Source organism: Spea bombifrons, chromosome 2 (genome assembly GCF_027358695.1).
Source record: "Spea bombifrons isolate aSpeBom1 chromosome 2, aSpeBom1.2.pri, whole genome shotgun sequence".
In the NCBI taxonomy this organism is placed as follows: Eukaryota; Metazoa; Chordata; class Amphibia; order Anura; family Pelobatidae; genus Spea; species Spea bombifrons.
In genome coordinates this window covers 91,349,574-91,367,431 of record NC_071088.1, presented here as the reverse complement: position 1 = coordinate 91,367,431, position 17,858 = coordinate 91,349,574, and the positions used below count along the sequence as shown (strand labels likewise).

Sequence of the window (17,858 nt, the reverse complement as noted above, 5' to 3'; positions counted from 1 at the left end):
TTTTCTCAGAGTCATTGACTTGCATGCAACTAATAGCTATGATCATGCCTGGTAATAACAAGCACATAAGCACAAAATCAGTGATTTTGATAGGACAGAAGAATAAATCACTTAAATAACTTAAGCAGTTTATTTTTTTCATACTAAGCTCCCATATTTATAAAATAGATGTCTTTGGTGAGGACCATATTAACCTTCAGAGGTCTCCTGATTTGCTTATGACGTGTTATCCAGAATAAGAGAACTTCAGATTCGGTTAGCATGCAGTCTGTCGGAGCACATTTTGCTGGTGAAACGTAGAAACGTGTTTTTGCCTTGAGATACAGGATTTTGTTTTATACATCCGATTTATAAATCTGATTTTACCGGTTTTAGGAATTCTATCCTCCATGGAACATCTAACAGTACGACCGGAACATTTTGTGGTCTGGTGCAAACATCGTACAACAAAAATAAATGTGAGCAGCACTATTCTGCTTCACCGTGTAACAGGGAACGAACTAGCAACGCTGCATTCGAGTGTTCGGGTCATAAAGCCTCACAGATGGTTAAGTTACATAGATGCGTCTGAGAACCATGTTCCCGAATCATGCTCAGTCTTCGTAAATGCTGTGTTTGTCAATTAAAAAAAAAGTCTAACACCTAAATAAATGCATATTTACACATGGAAGAAAAGATAAGAATAGGATTTTTGCGACTCTTATGTCTCCACTTTTCCATAGGTTCCTTCGGGAGGTCTGTAATGTTTTGGGAAAGCCTTCAGCTGCAAACTGTTAAACGCGTATTTGCGACAGCCCACGTTCTTCATGGTGTTTTCCCGCCTGCAGCCCTCACTGTGGGAAAAAAAGACAAAAAAGAGGCAAAAACAAACACAAGAAGTAACAGCTGTTCCAGTGCAGAAAACAAAGAGTTGATTTAATAAGATGGCAGGATGGGCAGGTGATAGCAGAACATTAAACTAGGACGTGAAATAAAACGCGGGGTAATAAACATGCAATCCATGGATGTGTTCTGCAGCAGTGTTTCTAGTGGAATAAACATATAATATTTAGTAGATGTCAAGCATGATTGGGATAAGGCGAAAAAAAATGGTTTATAGGTTCCTAGGAGAGACCAAAACCAAGAAAAAGAAAAAGCAAATGCCAAGAAAAAAGTACAGATTATAAGAACAATAGCCTAAAGTTGTTATTCAAGTAAGCGGCAAACTGTATATACTTAAGAGGTTTATCCTCTAAACCCAAAACATAAACCAGGCTTCAATTACACGCATAGATTCCCAAATTACAGCCGTGATCATGAAAGCTGGCATTATTGTCCAGACTTGAGGATCTACTCATTGAAAAGAAGATTTTAGGAGAGATGAAATATTTTATCCCCCAAATCAGCTATGTATTATGAAGAGACACTGCCTGCCTCTTCTCCCATGCAAGCAGAGTTGGCCCTTTATTATACAGAGGTCATTTCACTGTGTGGCATGTTCGCTAGACAAACACCACAAACTAGACTATTACATTAAATTGCTAGCCAACCATTCTTCATTGCAGCTTATGGAACTATTTGTGTTTAAATACCAAATGGTCAATTTTTTGGGATAATCTAAGGGTAGTGTCTTGAGTTTCGGGTCAGTTCTTCAGCGTGCTTAATGGACTTATACCAACTTGCCCATGATCTGCCAAGCAGTAACGCATGCCACATCATTTCATCATCAACTGGATACTGTAATACATCCAAGTAAGATATTTGCCATGAAAGTGTTTAGAAAGAAGCCTTTTTCGCCATTGAGCTGGGTCACATCATCAAGCACATTCTTTATTGGGTTTCATATTAACATATAATCACATCGTGGTCTGCTTACGTACATTATAAAAGATAGGAGGCAGATACGGATACTTTGGTGATATAGTATCCAGCTAGTTTATATTACCATAAACAACAGGACAAAATCAAAGCGTAGAGAATAGTGCAGCAGTGGAAGACAACCAATGGTATTGATAAACTTTACATACTCCTACATTAATAATGCTTTGGCCCAGTAGCGTACCTAGCGGGGGGCGGGGGGGGCGGTCCGCACCGGGTGCCGCTCATCAGGGGGGTGCCAACTTGCCGGCACCCGGCACCCCTCCAGAGACGGACAGTAATGTCCGCCGCTGGAGGAGCAGGCTCGCAAGAGAGCGGTATCGGAGGTCTTTAACAGACCTCCGGCTCCCTTGAGTGATTTTAAGCCGGTTCCCTTGAACCGGCTTAAAATCACTCAAGGGAGCCGGAGGTCTGTTAAAGACCTCCGATTCTGCTCCCTTGCGATCCGCGCGGCAACTGCTGCTGTGCAGAGGGCACTGTGGGCGCGGCTTCAGTGCCGCCGGGATCTGACAACAAACCCCGGCGGCACTGAAGCCGCGCCCACAGTGCCCTCTGACCCGGAAGAAGACAGAAGAAGAGGAGCGAAGAGGAAGACTGCTGTAAAAAGAAGACTGCTGTAAGAAGAAAAGAAGTAGAAAAGAAGGTAGGAAATCATTCATTAAGACTGAGTGACAGTGAGAGTGGATTGGTATGTGTGGAATCTGTGGATTGGTATATGTGTGGATTGGTTTATGTGTGGATTAGTATGTGTGGAATCTGTGGATTGGTATGTGTGGAATCTGTGGATTGGTATGTGTGGTATGTGTGGAATCTGTGGATTGGTATGTGTGGAATCTGTGGATTGGTATGTGTGGTATGTGTGGAATCTGTGGATTGGTATGTGTGGAATCTGTGGATTGGTAAGTGTTGATTGGTAAATGTGTGAGAGTGATGGGTGTTATGCTGTACCATTTCCAATGTCTTTTTCATTATAATTATGCTCTAAAGTACATCATAACTCCCATCACTCTATACTGTTCCGTACAGTGGCAGAGCTGGGAGACAGAGGCCTTGCACCCCCACCGCAGGGTGCTGGTCAGGTTCTATGTGGGCAATGTGGACGCTGGCTTTGGGGTGTGCAATCTGTGATCTATGCCTGTAATTTAGGGTGTTTTATCTATAACTTTAATGCTGAGTTTTTATGTGAATTCCAATTGATCAATACCTGAAAAGCTGGGTTTGTGTGTTAATGTGTTGGTCTATATCTGCCATGCTATGTTTCTATACATTATTTATGTTTACCAGCAAATACAGGATTTGTATGTCTTATTCAGTTGATCAATACCTGGGGTGCTGTTTCCATGTGTTGTTTATTTGATCTATACCTTCAGTGCTGAGTGATTTCCAGTTGATCTATACCTGCAATGCTGGGTTTGTGTGTTCTGTTGATTTATACCTGCAATGCTATGTTTCCATACATTATTTATGTATACCTGTAAATACAGGATATTTATGTCTTATTCAGTTGCACGTGCTGTTTCCATGTGTTGTTTATTTGATCTATACCTGAACTACAGGGAGTAATTAAAAGAGAGTTGTGGTTTAGTGACGTAGGGGACAAATGGACTTTGGGGATGATTACGGGGAGAGGACCTCCCAATGTCACGGTGCAGTCAGAAAAAGGGAAGGCTGTACTGACTCTCACAGTCTTCCCCTGATCTGCAGTTGAGGGCAGTACAACATAATCCCTATCACTATACATCGATCTAGACATTTACAATAATGCAGCATAACCCCTACCACTATATACTAAGCCAGACACTGAAGTGGTAGGCCTACACCACATCAATGGCTTTGTATATAGTGATATGGGTTATGCTGCATTATTGTAAATGTCAGGCTCAATGTATAGTGATATGGATTACGCTGCCCCACCGTCAATGTGTGCTCAGTATAAAGTGATAGGTGTTATCCTGTATCACCGGCAATGTGGGCCTCAGTATATATTAACAGTTATGTTGTACCACCGTCAGCTCGTGCCTCAGTATATAATGGAAACAGTTATGTTGTACTACTGTCAGCGCGTGTCTCAGTATATAATGATAGCAGTTGTGCTGCACAACTGTCAATGTCTGCCTCAGTGTATAATGATAGTTATGTTGTACTACTATAAGTGTCTAGCTCAGTATATAAAGATAGCGGTTATGCTGTACCACCATCAATATCTGGCTCAGTTATAGTGATAGGTGTTATGCTGTTCCACTGTAGTATCTGGCTCAGTGTATAGTGATAGGAGTTATGCTGTTTCACTGTAATGTTTGCCTCAATATATAATGAAATTACTTAAGCTGCACCACCGTCAATGTCTGTCTCAGTATAGAGTGATAGGCATTATGCTGTACCACCGTCACTGCCTGGCTCAGTATATAGTGATAGGTGTCATGCTATACCACTATAACAATGTTATGGTGACTCCTGATTATAATATCAGAATTTTTTTAGTTTATAGTGTCTTTAGCTGCTTAGCCAGTACTTAATTTGTAATGTTTGTCACTCATTTGTTAGGGCTTCTTAGAAACTTGTTGTGTTTGTTGTTTTTTTGGGGGGGGTTATTAAAGAAAGCACTATTATATGTTCAGTAAATGTTATTTAAACATATTTATTTTACTTACAAGTTATTAATTTATTTTTTCAGATTTCTTGTTGTTTACAGTTGACATACAGTTTACAAATTGGTGCAATAAATATTCTTGCCAACATAATTTTGAAGTTGTCTTTACATTTGGGGGGGGGTGCCACTTACAGGATCCGCCCCGGGTGCCAAATACTTTAGGTACGCCCCTGCTTTGGCCAGGTGTATTTATCGGTTACATAATGTTATTTCATTTGGTTTGCCATTTAAATCAGGCCAATGTATATTTAAGGAAAAGACACAGAAAGATTCGGATCTAAAAACTTCTTGTAGTTCTAAAATGGGATCTACATTGCCAAGTACTCAATTCGAACGTCAAAAATACTCACTGTGGTCTTTTTGAGATGAATACGTCATAAAATAATAATTAGCTAAACAAATAAATTAAAAAGCAATGCCTATGTTGTTTTAAAATAATACATTAAATAAAAAGCAATGCCTTAGCAATTTTAGTATTGTAAAAAGCCTGGTATAGGCAGCAAGAATATAATGTCTAGAACTGAATGGTTCACGCAACCATCTGACTGCAATGACAACGGATAATAAGCACCAATTAACACTAAATTAGTTGGGCGCCTCAATGAGTTTACATGTATAGTAAATTATTAAAATATACAAAAAGGCTAAAAATGTGAAAACACTAATAATAAAAAGAGGGGTGTTAAACAAAAAAGCCTATGATTCTGTGCCCAGCGCTTGTAGCAAAATAATGTGAATTTTATAAAATCAGCCATAATTAGCCTGGCCTGCTAATGAATTACTTTTGTAATATACCGTATTTGCTCGATTATAAGATGACCCTGATTATAAGACGACCCCCCAAAATCTGAATATTAACTTAGGAAAAAAAGAAAAAGCCTGAATATAAGACGACCCCAAATGAAAAAAGTTTTACCAGTAAATGTTAATTCATGTAAACTATTTTGTTAATAAAAGCTATGATTGAGAAAAAGATTTTTTTTGTTTTTATTTCTTGTATTTTCCAACCTGTCCCCCAGTTACGCACATCTGCCCCCAGGCTTGCCACTCCAATATGGCACTGTGGCCCATGATATGCCTTTTAACCCTTTATATGCCACTGTGCCCCATGGTATGCCTTTTGACCCCCTATGTGCCACTCTGCCTCCAGAAATGCCTTATACCCCTATATCCCATTCTGGCATTTAGGGGGTTAAAATGCATATTATGGGGCAGAGTGGCATATAGGGAGGTATAAGGCATTTCAGGAGGCAGAGTGCTCTATTAAATGCCCTCTTAACGCCACTCCAGAAATGCCCTATGCCCCCATTTAACACACACACACCCTATACCCCCATTTAACTAACACACACACACTCTCTCTCCCCCCCTCTCTCACCCCCTTCCCCCTCTCTTACCACTGCTTCCAGCCGGGGCAGCGGGTTGACGTCGCCTTCCGCTGCAGCCGGAAGGAGGTGGAGTTGGCAGCGGGGGTTTGTCTGCGTCCGTCGCGTATACTTTCCCCGGCTGTCAGAGATCAGAGTTCCCCGCACCGGTGCGGGGAACTCTGATCTCTGACAGTCGGGGAAGGTCTACGTGACGGACGCAGACAACCCCCGCTGCTAGCCACACCTCCTTCCGGCTGCAGCGGACGTTGTCTACGCAGATCGCGTAGACGTCAACCCGCTGCCCCGGCAACACAGCAGGAAGCACCAGTAAGTGTGTGTATGATGGGGGGGGGGAGACAGGAGGATCCAGGTCCCCTGCAGCGGTGCGGGGGATCTGGATCTTAGTCTCATAATCAGACCTCTATTTGAGGTCTGATTAGAAGACGACCCCGATTAGAAGACGAGGGGTATTTTTCAGAGCATTTGCTCTGAAAAAAACCTTGTCTTATAATCGAGCAAATACGGTATGTTACATATATATTTAATAAGCACATAATAATTTAGGTGTTTTTGTGAATATAACAAAGCATGGAAAAGTTAAAGTTGGCATTATCTAGCAGCAAAACATGAAGCCTGTTGAGGTTATGCGTTGATTTGTTCCCTTTACGGGTAAAACAGGAATGTATAGATTTCAAATCTTTGATCTGACTGTGTTACTCATTCGTAGGCTTCCTTACTTCCAAATTCCATCTTTAGAACAAACAGTAATGTAAACATTGGTTTGGTTATAGTAAGGAGATTCCTTAACATCATCTCATATAAAGAAACAAAAATTAAATGAAAAGCTAAGCATAGCTACGACTAACTTTATATAAATATATACTGATTAGTTTGGCAGGAAAGAGTGACATAGATGGGCAGTGCAATGTTATATATATATATATTACATTATCAGAAACTAGCAGTGTTCTACAAAAAAGGCACTTTTGTCAAGAATATAGAACATCAAATATCCATGTCCAGATCATTACTGTAGATCTTTTTAAAAAATATGGTATCCTTTGTGAAGGGGCAATGCCCATAAAATTAGTGGAAGCATGAAGGACATCAAAGGAAGAACTATTAGCGCGTATCGCCATAGGAAGCAGAAATGCACAGCAGAAAAATATATGTTAACATTCTGGAATATGCGTTTCTCTCTCTCTCTCTATAGATATAGTAGCTCTCTTAACGTAAAAATATACATAAAAATTGGGTTTAGAAAAGGCATGCATTGCAAGCTTTCTTCCATATAGATTTCTAATATTTAAGGATAGAGATATATTCTCTACCATGCTTCCCGAACTAAAAAAATACATACGTTATATCTATATGGTGCTTCATGATCCAACAGTTATGGCTTAAAAGTGAGGAAAAGCAGCACTGCAGCAGTCAGACTTTGGATAAGCAAGACGCCATGCTATTATTTTTTTTATAGCCATCTTAAAAAGTATCATGCCAGATGGTGGAAGGTCAAAAAGGAGAAATAAATCCTCTCTAACACCTTTATGCATGATCTCCACAAGCTAACTGAATGCATGATCAGTACAAAGCAGCATTGAGGACGAGGTAAGGAGGTGTTGGGAAAATACTGAACGTTCAATACCGAGCAGCTCATATAACATTAAAAGACGGAGCTGTCCCGAGGGCTGAAAGACCAGGTCAAAATAGAAAGGTTCTAAGGCAAATACGTGGGTCGGAGGCTGGCCATTGCTTTGACACGTTTCTCTCCAAAACGCAACGGGCCTGTGTTATTCCAGGCTTATGTCCTTCTTAGCATATCTTCATTTGCAACGAAACCTGGCAGCCAGATAAGCTATGCTGAGAAACATCCAGACTATGAGTAGATTTGGGCTGAACGCTAAAAGAGGAATGGAGTAGAGGAGGCTAGGGTCAAGCCCGAAATCTCTGATAGGAACCAGGCCACACAAGTTCTTCAGGGTGACTATTTCTCGCGTCCCAACGCTGTGAAGAGGATACAGTTTTGGGGGAAGGTGGGCAAAAAGTAATTATGGGGAATAAAAAGAAAATTAAAAAAAAAAAAAAGCATAAAATACGGTGGAATGAAAATATAAGAAGAATGAAAAGCAAAAAACGATAGGTGGAGCAGAAATTAATCATAACAAAATAGAGAAAGCACATGTTTAAAGTGATAGAAAAGAAGAAAGAGAGAGAGAACAAAAAGAGAAGCATAAGAAGAAAGCATTGAAGTCTACCAAAGAGTAAAAATAAAACAAAAACAACGTTGGATGATTTGGGGGTAAGACAGCCACAGCCACCAGCCCATGCTGCCATGCATCAACATGCTACAAATATATGACCATCTGCAAAGCAAGCAGAGAGAGGGCCATTGGCACTGTATTTGGCCCTATTGTCACACACTGCCAAGCTCAATAGCATTTTTACTGATAAAGGCTGCTAATGTAGAAAATTAATGGAAATCCTAAATACATTCCTTGTACCTTCTGCTTGATTACTTTTTATGGCAACTGAGCCAAAACAGTCCTATACTGTACATTGAGCTCCTGGGGCAGGGCAAGTGATGTTACCACCATCCCACCTACATACACTTGGAGAACCTGATTGTGGTCCCCCACAAAAAGCTAGGCACCCATCTCTTAAGAAGGCCCTGCTCTGGAAGTTGAGGCTACAAATCAAAATTTTAGCAAACAAAAGGTCAAGGGCTTCAACACCAACATTTCATCAATGCTTAACTCTTGTTTAAAGAAAAAAGAAAATTGTATATACTCCCTACTAACCGGTCTCCCCCTCTCCCGCCTTTCACCGCTTCAATACATCCTCAACACTGCAGCCAGATTATTTTTTCTCTGCTGCCGTTCCTCATCCGCTGCCCCACTATGCCAATCACTTCATTGGCTTCCCCATACCCTTCAGAATAAAATGTAAACTTCTGACCCAGACCTATAGAGCCCTCAACAATTCTGCACCCCCTTACATATCTATCTATCTATCCAAATACACCCCTACCCGTCCCCCTTCGCTCCTCTCATGACGGAGCGGCTATCTTCTACTGTTGTTATCTCTTCCCACTCCGGTATTCAGGATTTTACCCGCGCTGCCCCCCGCCCCTGTGGAATTCCCTTCCCAGTTTCCTCAGACTTTCTGCCTCTTACACAACTTTCAAAACCTCTCTGAAAACCCACCTGTCCAGGGAAGCGTACAACATTCCTTCCCAGTACTCTCAGCCATCATCATAATCAAGCCATCCGAACAATCAACAACTCCAACACATCATCGGACCCAGATCAATTCATCCCCATCCAAGCAGTCCTCTCCTATTGTCTCACTTGCCCCTCAACCACCGACTAGATTATAAATTCGCAAGAGCAGAGCCCTCTTCTCCTTTGTAGCAGTTTGTTATTGTATGTGTTATTGCGTGGGTTTCTTAATTGTTCTTCTGACTGTAACAGCGCTGCGGAATCTGCCTGCGCCTTATAAATAAATGTAATGTAATGTATATATTGCAGTCCTCCAAGTCTTCCTACTAGAACAAGTGTACATTTAGTCTCTGGCTTATAGGTGGATGTACCACTGATAGTATTCCATCACTAAGGAGTAAGCAATTTCCATTGGTATTCCTTACATGATCACAGTTGGATCGGAAATACTGGACTGGTCAACATGGCAAACCTTTTAAGTGGTAATTCTGAGCTTATATGAATAGGTCCTGCAATCTTACACTAGTGGGACATGAAACCCTATTCTCCACATGTCAAATTCTTACAGTTTATATTATATTACGTAATGTCACTTAATAAGGTCAGGCTAACTCTAGCTAGCTATGGTTTGCCAACATCTGAAACTGGGCCTGCTGAGGCCTTTGAAAGCTTATGTGACATTCCACGCTTCTACTATTCTTTTGGCTTTGATTGTGAGAACGTCAATCTAAAATTTGTTGGCTAATTGACAAGCAATACAGAGACCCTGACTGTAGGTTTTGAAGGTCTACGCACGGCATTGTATGTTACCAACACATATTCGTTAAATACCATACTAATTTTTTAGCATGTAAATCGGGATCTTTATGAAAATCGACTACTACCTTCATTTTATACTCACCTTACTGTGCCCAGCAATGTGATCTATTGTATGCATGCCCAGTGTAAGTAAATATCACCAACAATATAGACAGTGGAGGACATTAATAATACTAAATGTATTATTTACCAAAGCCTAGTTAGGAGTCTGGCACGCACAACCTGTAGAAATCTGATGATCATTACCTTATCCTTTTCTTTTTGTGCTCAGATGAACACATACTAATATAAAAGTACACCCCATTTTGAGGCTTTTTATTCCACAGTAACATCTTTTGCTGCTTTTGGACATTGGACATGGATGATGCAATTCTGTACTGACAGGGAGCGATGGAGTGGATAAGTAATATCAAGACAAACATTCATGGAGCAGGGGTGGCCTGGCAATAGAGCAGGGCTGCCTGTAAGTGTAAGTACACAGAACCTGCGCAACCTACAGATGTGTTCCCCAATCATGACGATCATGATAAAAACCATGCTGGTTACCATGCGACCCACGTAATATCATGCATAATTTTTTTTCTTGGTATATTAATATTATTACTATTATTTCACCGGGTCTGGTGTATATAGCACATTACTCCTTAATATCTATCTTTTAGATTTAATTAGTGCCTTGGGACTAGTAGTAATAGTAAACTTCCATTCCATCGTAGTATTAAATTGCTTGAAATTTGTCGTCGTTTATAACTCTAGTAAGCTGACCGTTTTTGTTAGGGATAAATCACATCTGTAGTTCACCTAGTTCTTGAACATAAGGGAAAGGGAAGCTTAAGTGAGCAGCAAGCAGCACACTGCTTACCTTCGCATGCACTCCAAGGCTTGTGTGAACACCTGCGGGGCCATTCCATACTCGTGCTGCAGTATCAGACATTGCTCCAGGGTCACAGACATCGCAGTACGGTCCTTTGCACTTTTACAGCTTGTGAACCTAACACCATTGAGTCTCCGACATATCTACAATAACAGTGTTTATTACATATTAGTGTTTTTTTTGTTTTCTTACATAATACTGTCGTTCGAAACAAAATGTAAATTTAGTGCTGATAAATGCAAATTTTTTGCAACCCTAAATGCATGTAACTATGAAGCACAATACCTCTGCAGCCTGCCAAAGGATGTCAACATTTTTGTTCTTTCGAGCATTCACATTTTGTCCAAGGAATCTTAGAAGTTCTGGGAGGCACGTCTGACTGCGAGACCGTGGCAGGCCTAGAAGAGAAAAACAAAAAAGGAAAAATAAAAAGTCTACAATAGAACACTCAGAAGATACTTTCTCTGGCTGCCTCTACTTTTTTGAAAAAAGTAACCACTGTCGACGTTTTAAATTAGTACATATACCAGTATATAACATACAATTGAAATAATGAAAATAAGCCTAATCAAGTTTATTGTTCACAAGGATCCTATCAGACCAGGATTTTATCGCCTTTCACTCAATTCTTAAGTTATATGTCAGCCAAGTTAGTAAAAAAGAGGTAGACTACATTTCAGACAGTAGCTTTACCAGATAGTGTTGTGTAGTGGGGTTGGGGCAGGGCTGTCTGATAGTGTTAGGTGCAGTGGGAGGGTTAGGGGCTACCGGAAGAGAAGTGAAGTGAAGAAGATAAAATGTGTGTGCACATGATTTCAATAACAGACAGATAAATTGCAAAACATAGCGTTAACTTGTCATTAATGAACTCACAATCATCTGGCAAAACTTCTTTGAATTGCTCATAGTAAGAGTTTAACCGCACCAAGCTCTCAATATTTATGACTTCCTGCAAGGACGTATCTCCGAATCTGTGCAAGAGACAATACGGATACTTGTTATTTATACAGGCTGTTAAAATATTAATTAAAAGCTGAAACTAATGCAATTCCGCTTTTTGCACATGAACTCTATAAGGATCCCAGCCGTGCCCAGTTGACAGCAATTGGAAATGTACGTCACTATATTTTTCATAAAAGCTAATAAAAGATTAAAGTGAAAAAATAGGAATTTTACTTACCGTAAATTCTCTTTTCCTTAATATAGTGGCAGTACACATGGGTGTTGCTCTTCCTTAGGGACAAGGATCTGAAATACAAAGTTAAAACCCTCCCCTTCCTTAACTCCTCCTCTTCCTTACCCATAAGACCACACCGGACCAAACACAGCCAGTAAGTACCAAGAATACCAACATGCTTGAAAAATATCTTTAATGGTAGACAATATGAGGGAGGGAAACCTGTACTGCCACTATATTAAGGAAAAGAGAATTTACGGTAAGTAAAATTCCTATTTTTCCTGGCATATAGTGGCAGTACACATGGGATATAGCAAGATAACCAAATGGGCGGGGAATACTTAAGAGGCCAATGACTGGTGCATCCTGCACCAGAAAAAATACCACAGAGGAGGAGAAGATGTCTAGTAAGTAATGCTGGACAAATGTATCGAAGGAACACCGGGTAGCTGCCTTACACATATATATTCAGGAGATGAGGTCGACTTCTCAAACCTAGACCCCGACATAGCTCTAGTGGAGCGAGTCAAAATATGGGACAAGATGACTTGCCTGCTGCTTGAGTGAGCTAGTCAAAAGGTCACTGTAAGCTACCTCAAGATGGCTAGCATAATCTGAATATCTACCAAAAAAGGACAAACAATTGATCCGTATAGCGGAAAGCAGTGGTGCGATCTGTAGAAATGTCCAGAGCTCTTTGGACATCCCAATGTGCCATTGTCTTCTGCGGAAATACCTGATCCTGATGGAAAAAATGGTGACCATAGCAGCTGAAGACAGAGCAGTAGTTACCCAGTTGTCCTGCTGAAGTAAGAGTCACCTTCAGTGACAAAAAAACTTCTTCCAGCGGTTCGAAGGGTACAGAATAGAGAGCTAGAAAAACAAGGTCAAAAACCCAGGAAGGAAAAAAATGAGACTGTCTGGAGGTTGACGAACAGTTGCCGCTTAAAGAAATGCCTGATCAGAACATACAAGGCTAAAACCGAAAGGAGAAAAAAATACTGAGGGAGGATACTAGCCCTTTTGAGGTCGACACATTAAGACCTGCTAAGAATCTGTCTTGCAAAAAAACCTCGAGGACGGCCCTGCATAACCAGGAGAGGAATTCCTCCAACTCTGAAAACCTCCGAATAAGGAGGACCTCTGCATTGTCATGGGAAAGTCCATTACTTCTAAGGATAACCCTCGCCAAAGCTAGGTCATCAAAATGACCATCTGAAGGAATTTTGTTCTCCACCAGCTGGGATGAAAATGGCAGCTCCTAAACTCAAGGCCATATTGTTTAGCTCTAAGAACTAAGTCTGTATTGGCCAATATGGGATAGATGTTAAGACCCTGGCCTAGTCTGTTCGAATCTTGAGGAGGACACGTGGGATCATAGCCAACGGAGGAAAAATGTAAGCCACCCTGAATCTCCATATCACTGGCATAAAGTGCAACACCAGAAGGTTGACCCATGAATACAGAGAGGCTAAAACCCAGAAGATTGCTGTTGTCTCTGGTTGCCACAATGTTGAAACCTGGAAGACCAAACTAGAACCAGGATGGAGAAGATTCTTTTGTCTAGGGAATAAATCCGATCTGCTAATGTAGTCTGCAATACAATTGTCCCTTCCCCTGAAACGCGTGGCTGACAAATCTTGTGGTTTTGTTGAGCCCATGCCATGACTTCTTCCGAGAAGGCCTGAAGTTTTGGGATCCGGGTGCCGCCCTGTCTGTTGATATACGATATTGTGGTAACGTAGTCGGCTTGGATTCTTACAGCCTTCCCTTTAACCAAGGACTGAACCACTCGAGGGCCAAAAAAAAAAAATAAATTAAAAACCGCTTAAAGAGCTCGATAATTTGAGGACTGGGTAAGATTGTTAGTGACCGCTTGCCCTGCCTGAAGAGGTAACCAAAATGCACTCCCCAGCCTGTTTAAGGCATCTGTGGTCAGAGTGATCCACTGATATTGATGAAAGCAAAGACCCTTGCTGAGAAGATCTGCCCTCCTCCACCAGTTTAATTGGGCTTGGACACTGAAGTCGAGGTCCAGATTTTCTTATTTCTGGGACAAATGCCCAAAGATGTCCCCTTGAAGTGGCCTATATGTGCTGAGGCAAGGTAACAGAGTCTCTCTAAATCAGTGGCAAGTTGGGCGATGTCTATTCCTAGCATGGGGGGTTAATTGCTGGAAGTCAGCAGGTGAATCCAATTAATCTGCACTGAGACATTTAAAGGGTGGCCGTTAGAGGCATAAGTTGTCTGAAAACAGGGAGAGAGGCAGTAAAGCCAGAGTTCCTAAGACTTAAGGAGAAGTTACGGTCGAAAGAAACGTGTGTTTTGCTGTAACTACTTATGACTGGAACTGGATTAGCTGGCCAGTTAGTATAGGTAGTCTCCAAGATGGAGTAGGATTTGTTTCTTTGTTTTTTTTTTTTTTTTTTTTTTTTTTTTTTATTTACACTGTGAGGCGCAATACTGTGGACCTCAAAGAAAGCTACAATAAACCACATTTTGCTTTTATTCTGTTGGTGTTGGGAGTTTGATTGTAACTGGGCCATCTTGCCACAGTGCCTTGGAGCAGCTTACTGCAGGGATACAAGTCGTCAGAATGCCCAAGATGCTCATAGCTTTTCTAAAGGGCCAGGTATGATTTTGTTGCAAAGCTGACACAACCCTTCTTACTTTTCTGATCTTTGATCTGGAATAAAGAGCCATAAGGAGGAGGAGACCACTATCAGCTGCAAGAACTGCATACTTAGAAAAAAAATAAGGTTGGACTTTTATGATCAAAACATATCTGTATGAACCATTGCAGCCGACCACCAATTCCATCAGAATTAGCCTAGGCTCTTAGGATGTTACTGAAACCTTTTGTCCTGGCTTTGTCTACAAAATTATGCTCCTAATAAAAACGTTGAAAAGGCCTGGTGTTTAATCCGGGCACCTCCTGTTCCATCTGGTCTTCTTATCCTGTGCTCTGCCAATGGGGAAACAATGCCATCTTAATGAGAACGAAGGCCGGAGCTGAAATGGATTCGATGAGCCGGTCGTCCAGGGATGGGATGACCCTGACACCTTATTCTCTGAAAGTTGAGAGACTCAAACTGGAAATGGAGAATTCTCGGCCCATTCTTTATAGAGAGCCTGAGGAATTTACTGGATGCAACTGCAATAGGCACATGCACATGAGCATCCTTCAGGTCCATGGTCACCATGAAATCAACTTGTTCGTGACCAGGAACAGCCTGGAGTAAACATTCTGAAAATTCTGCATGTTTTGGATTCATTCTTATAGAAGGGTTGCACCTGAGACAAAGTTTTAGACATCCCACGTCTGCAGGTTTAAGACAGCTGAACTGGACAGCTTCTCTGGCAACTCTTTAACATTCACTAACTGGCTTGAGAAACAAGACGATATCAGTGATGATGTGAATGATACTGTTTCACAAGAATGTGGCTTGTGTTGGCCATTTAAAGGCAAATCGTCCGCACTTTGTTCCATAATTAGTGACAATGCATTTATTGCTTAAAATTATTTCCGTCTGCAATGATCCTCAGGATCCAATTGTCTAACCAGCTTATGCCTTACAAAATGTTAAAACAAACAAGGCCGACATAGATGCTGTCCTGGCCACTGATTCTTTTGGCAGACACGACAATTATAAAAGGCTCAATTTCCTAAATTGGCTAGATACTTCTGTATCCGGTTCCCTCGACAGGAAGTACTCCCATCCAAGTGCAAACCAAGCCCAACCCTGCTTGGCTACTGAGATCAGACGAGATCAAGTGCATACAGGGTGGTATGGCCATAGGCCTAATGCCTGTTACCAGATGCCTAGAGCTCTAGCCACTGAAGCGCTAGACAATGCTACTTGCACTGGAATGCTGAGGATTGGAACATACTTAGGCAACTCTTAGGCAACATGCAAAATCCTTTGGATGCTTCTCACAGATTACCTCTTGTAATCACCTGGAGAGATCTTATAAAATTTCCAAAGCTCTTGTGGAGGAAGGGTAATTATGTCCTCCTCTGACTCCTCACAAGATGAGCCTGAATTAATAGATTTTTAACACCTGGTATTCCCCGGTGGAAATTAACCAGGCCTAAGCCTGTTTAGCTACCGAGATTATGGCCATAGGACAACAGATTCAGGAACCAACGTGAATGAGACTATCAAACTTGGGTTCCAAAGCAAAAACAGACGCAGTCTTGAATGGTTATGTGCAAGGTTGTCTAGAAGCCAACGCCCAAAAACTGCATGTCCTGAGCAATTAAGCTGAGCAAGGATTGCCTAACTCCTTTATTCAGCCGTCCGGCAAGGGGGTGCACAAAACATATTTGGACTTAAAAGGAGCCTTAATCTTTTAGAAAAAAAACAATGTTACAGGGCAGAGGCTTTTTTAAGATTAAGATAAATTAATCATACCTTAAAAAGGCCTCAATCCGTGTGGGGGGGTTGGTGCCACGGATATCCAGTACCGACAAGCCCCACTGCTGTCAGACTGGACTGCACAGCTTAAATTTTGTGCCCTGAAGATCGGATCCGCGCATGCTCTGTAACACGATCAGATCTTTGGCGGAAAGCAACGCCTCCTGGGTGTGCGTTCCACCGCTGTGCTACTGCTCCTTCCCTTGCCGGCTTGAAGAGAGAATTCTTATTCTGTTCCATAACATCCGCCGATGCGGATGCGGATGTTCCTACCTCACTCTGCTCACCACCCGGGGAGCAATTGGAGGAGGGATCCCCCTGGACACAACCCGTGTGCCCCACCGAAGTACATGTCCGTCCCTGACAAGGGACAAGGAAGAACTGGCTGTGTTTGGTCCGGTGTGGTCTTATGGGTAAGGAAGAGGAGGAGTTAAGGAAGGGGAGGGTTTTAACTTTGTATTTCAGATCCTTGTCCCTAAGGAAGAGCAACACCCATGTGTACTGCCACTATATGCCAGGAAAAAATCCTTTTTTTTTTTTGCACATGAATTCTGCAAGGATCCCAGCTGTGCGCAGCTCACAGCACTAGCAAGCTAGACCGGTAGAGAGGTAGGGTGCCAGTGAATGGAAAGTGGACGGGCCCTGTATTTTGCATAGTCTAGTTTGGATAGTCATGGATTCCTGCTTGTTACAGTCACCAGTTCAGAAATTATATACATACTTTTCTGCCAGCGTCTGCTGCTCATTTATTCCAACGTTAAACAGGACAGGCTGGACCCTTAGCAGCATCCCACTCTGAATCTCACGAGGAAGGGCATCAAACAAGGTGCTCGGCAGTGGAATCCGGACGTTAAATCCATCACTTCAAATGAAGGGCACAAAGAAAAAAAAAAAAAGTGTTACATGGGAAGCTGCGTCTGCTCTGTTTACATGCCATTATCTTTGAGATTTAACACGAACACGCTGCTTCACCAAGCCATATCATGGACAACACAAACGTCATTTGGTCCTTGGCTTTGTCTTGCCTATCACACATATTTAATTAACTCCTTTACATTATTAAGCGCAATGCTGGGGCAGAGTCTTAGCACCATAGTCATCAGTGGGACATTCTTACTGGACCTCATTGGTTGCTATGGCGATGTGACCACTTTTGAAGTTTTGTGCTACAATGTCACTTAGGTCAAATGTATGAAGAGTGACCAGAGCCAATCTTATAAACAGAACAATATCAGAATATCAAACACAGTCTTTAACAAATGTGCTTAGTTTACTAAAATTGTACCTATTAATAGGAAATGTATACCACTATATTTTTCATTAAACCCAACAAAAATGAAAGCAAAACCCCCCAAAAACTAGTACATCTGAGTGCTATGCTATGATTCTCAAAGACTAAAGAACTACTTCAAATGCAACATTGATCATTTAGTATCAAAGCATGTAACCTTTATAGGTTAAACGTAACTACATAAAAT

General features: G+C 41.5%; 1 protein-coding gene across 4 annotated transcripts in view; it reads right to left on the bottom strand.

The window, feature by feature from the left end:
- INPP4A (inositol polyphosphate-4-phosphatase type I A) overlaps positions 1 to 17,858 on the bottom strand; it is a 52,659-nt gene continuing 34,801 nt past the window's right edge. For all 4 annotated transcript variants that reach the window (XM_053455170.1, XM_053455172.1, XM_053455171.1 and 1 more), the window contains 5 exons: positions 17,102 to 17,242; positions 11,659 to 11,756; positions 11,071 to 11,183; positions 10,774 to 10,928; positions 1 to 833 (listed from right to left, as the gene is read on the bottom strand). In XM_053455170.1, coding sequence (XP_053311145.1) covers positions 701 to 833; positions 10,774 to 10,928; positions 11,071 to 11,183; positions 11,659 to 11,756; positions 17,102 to 17,242 — 640 coding nt within the window. In that variant the 3' untranslated portion in view covers positions 1 to 700. The remainder of the gene's footprint in view (positions 834 to 10,773; positions 10,929 to 11,070; positions 11,184 to 11,658; positions 11,757 to 17,101; positions 17,243 to 17,858) is intronic.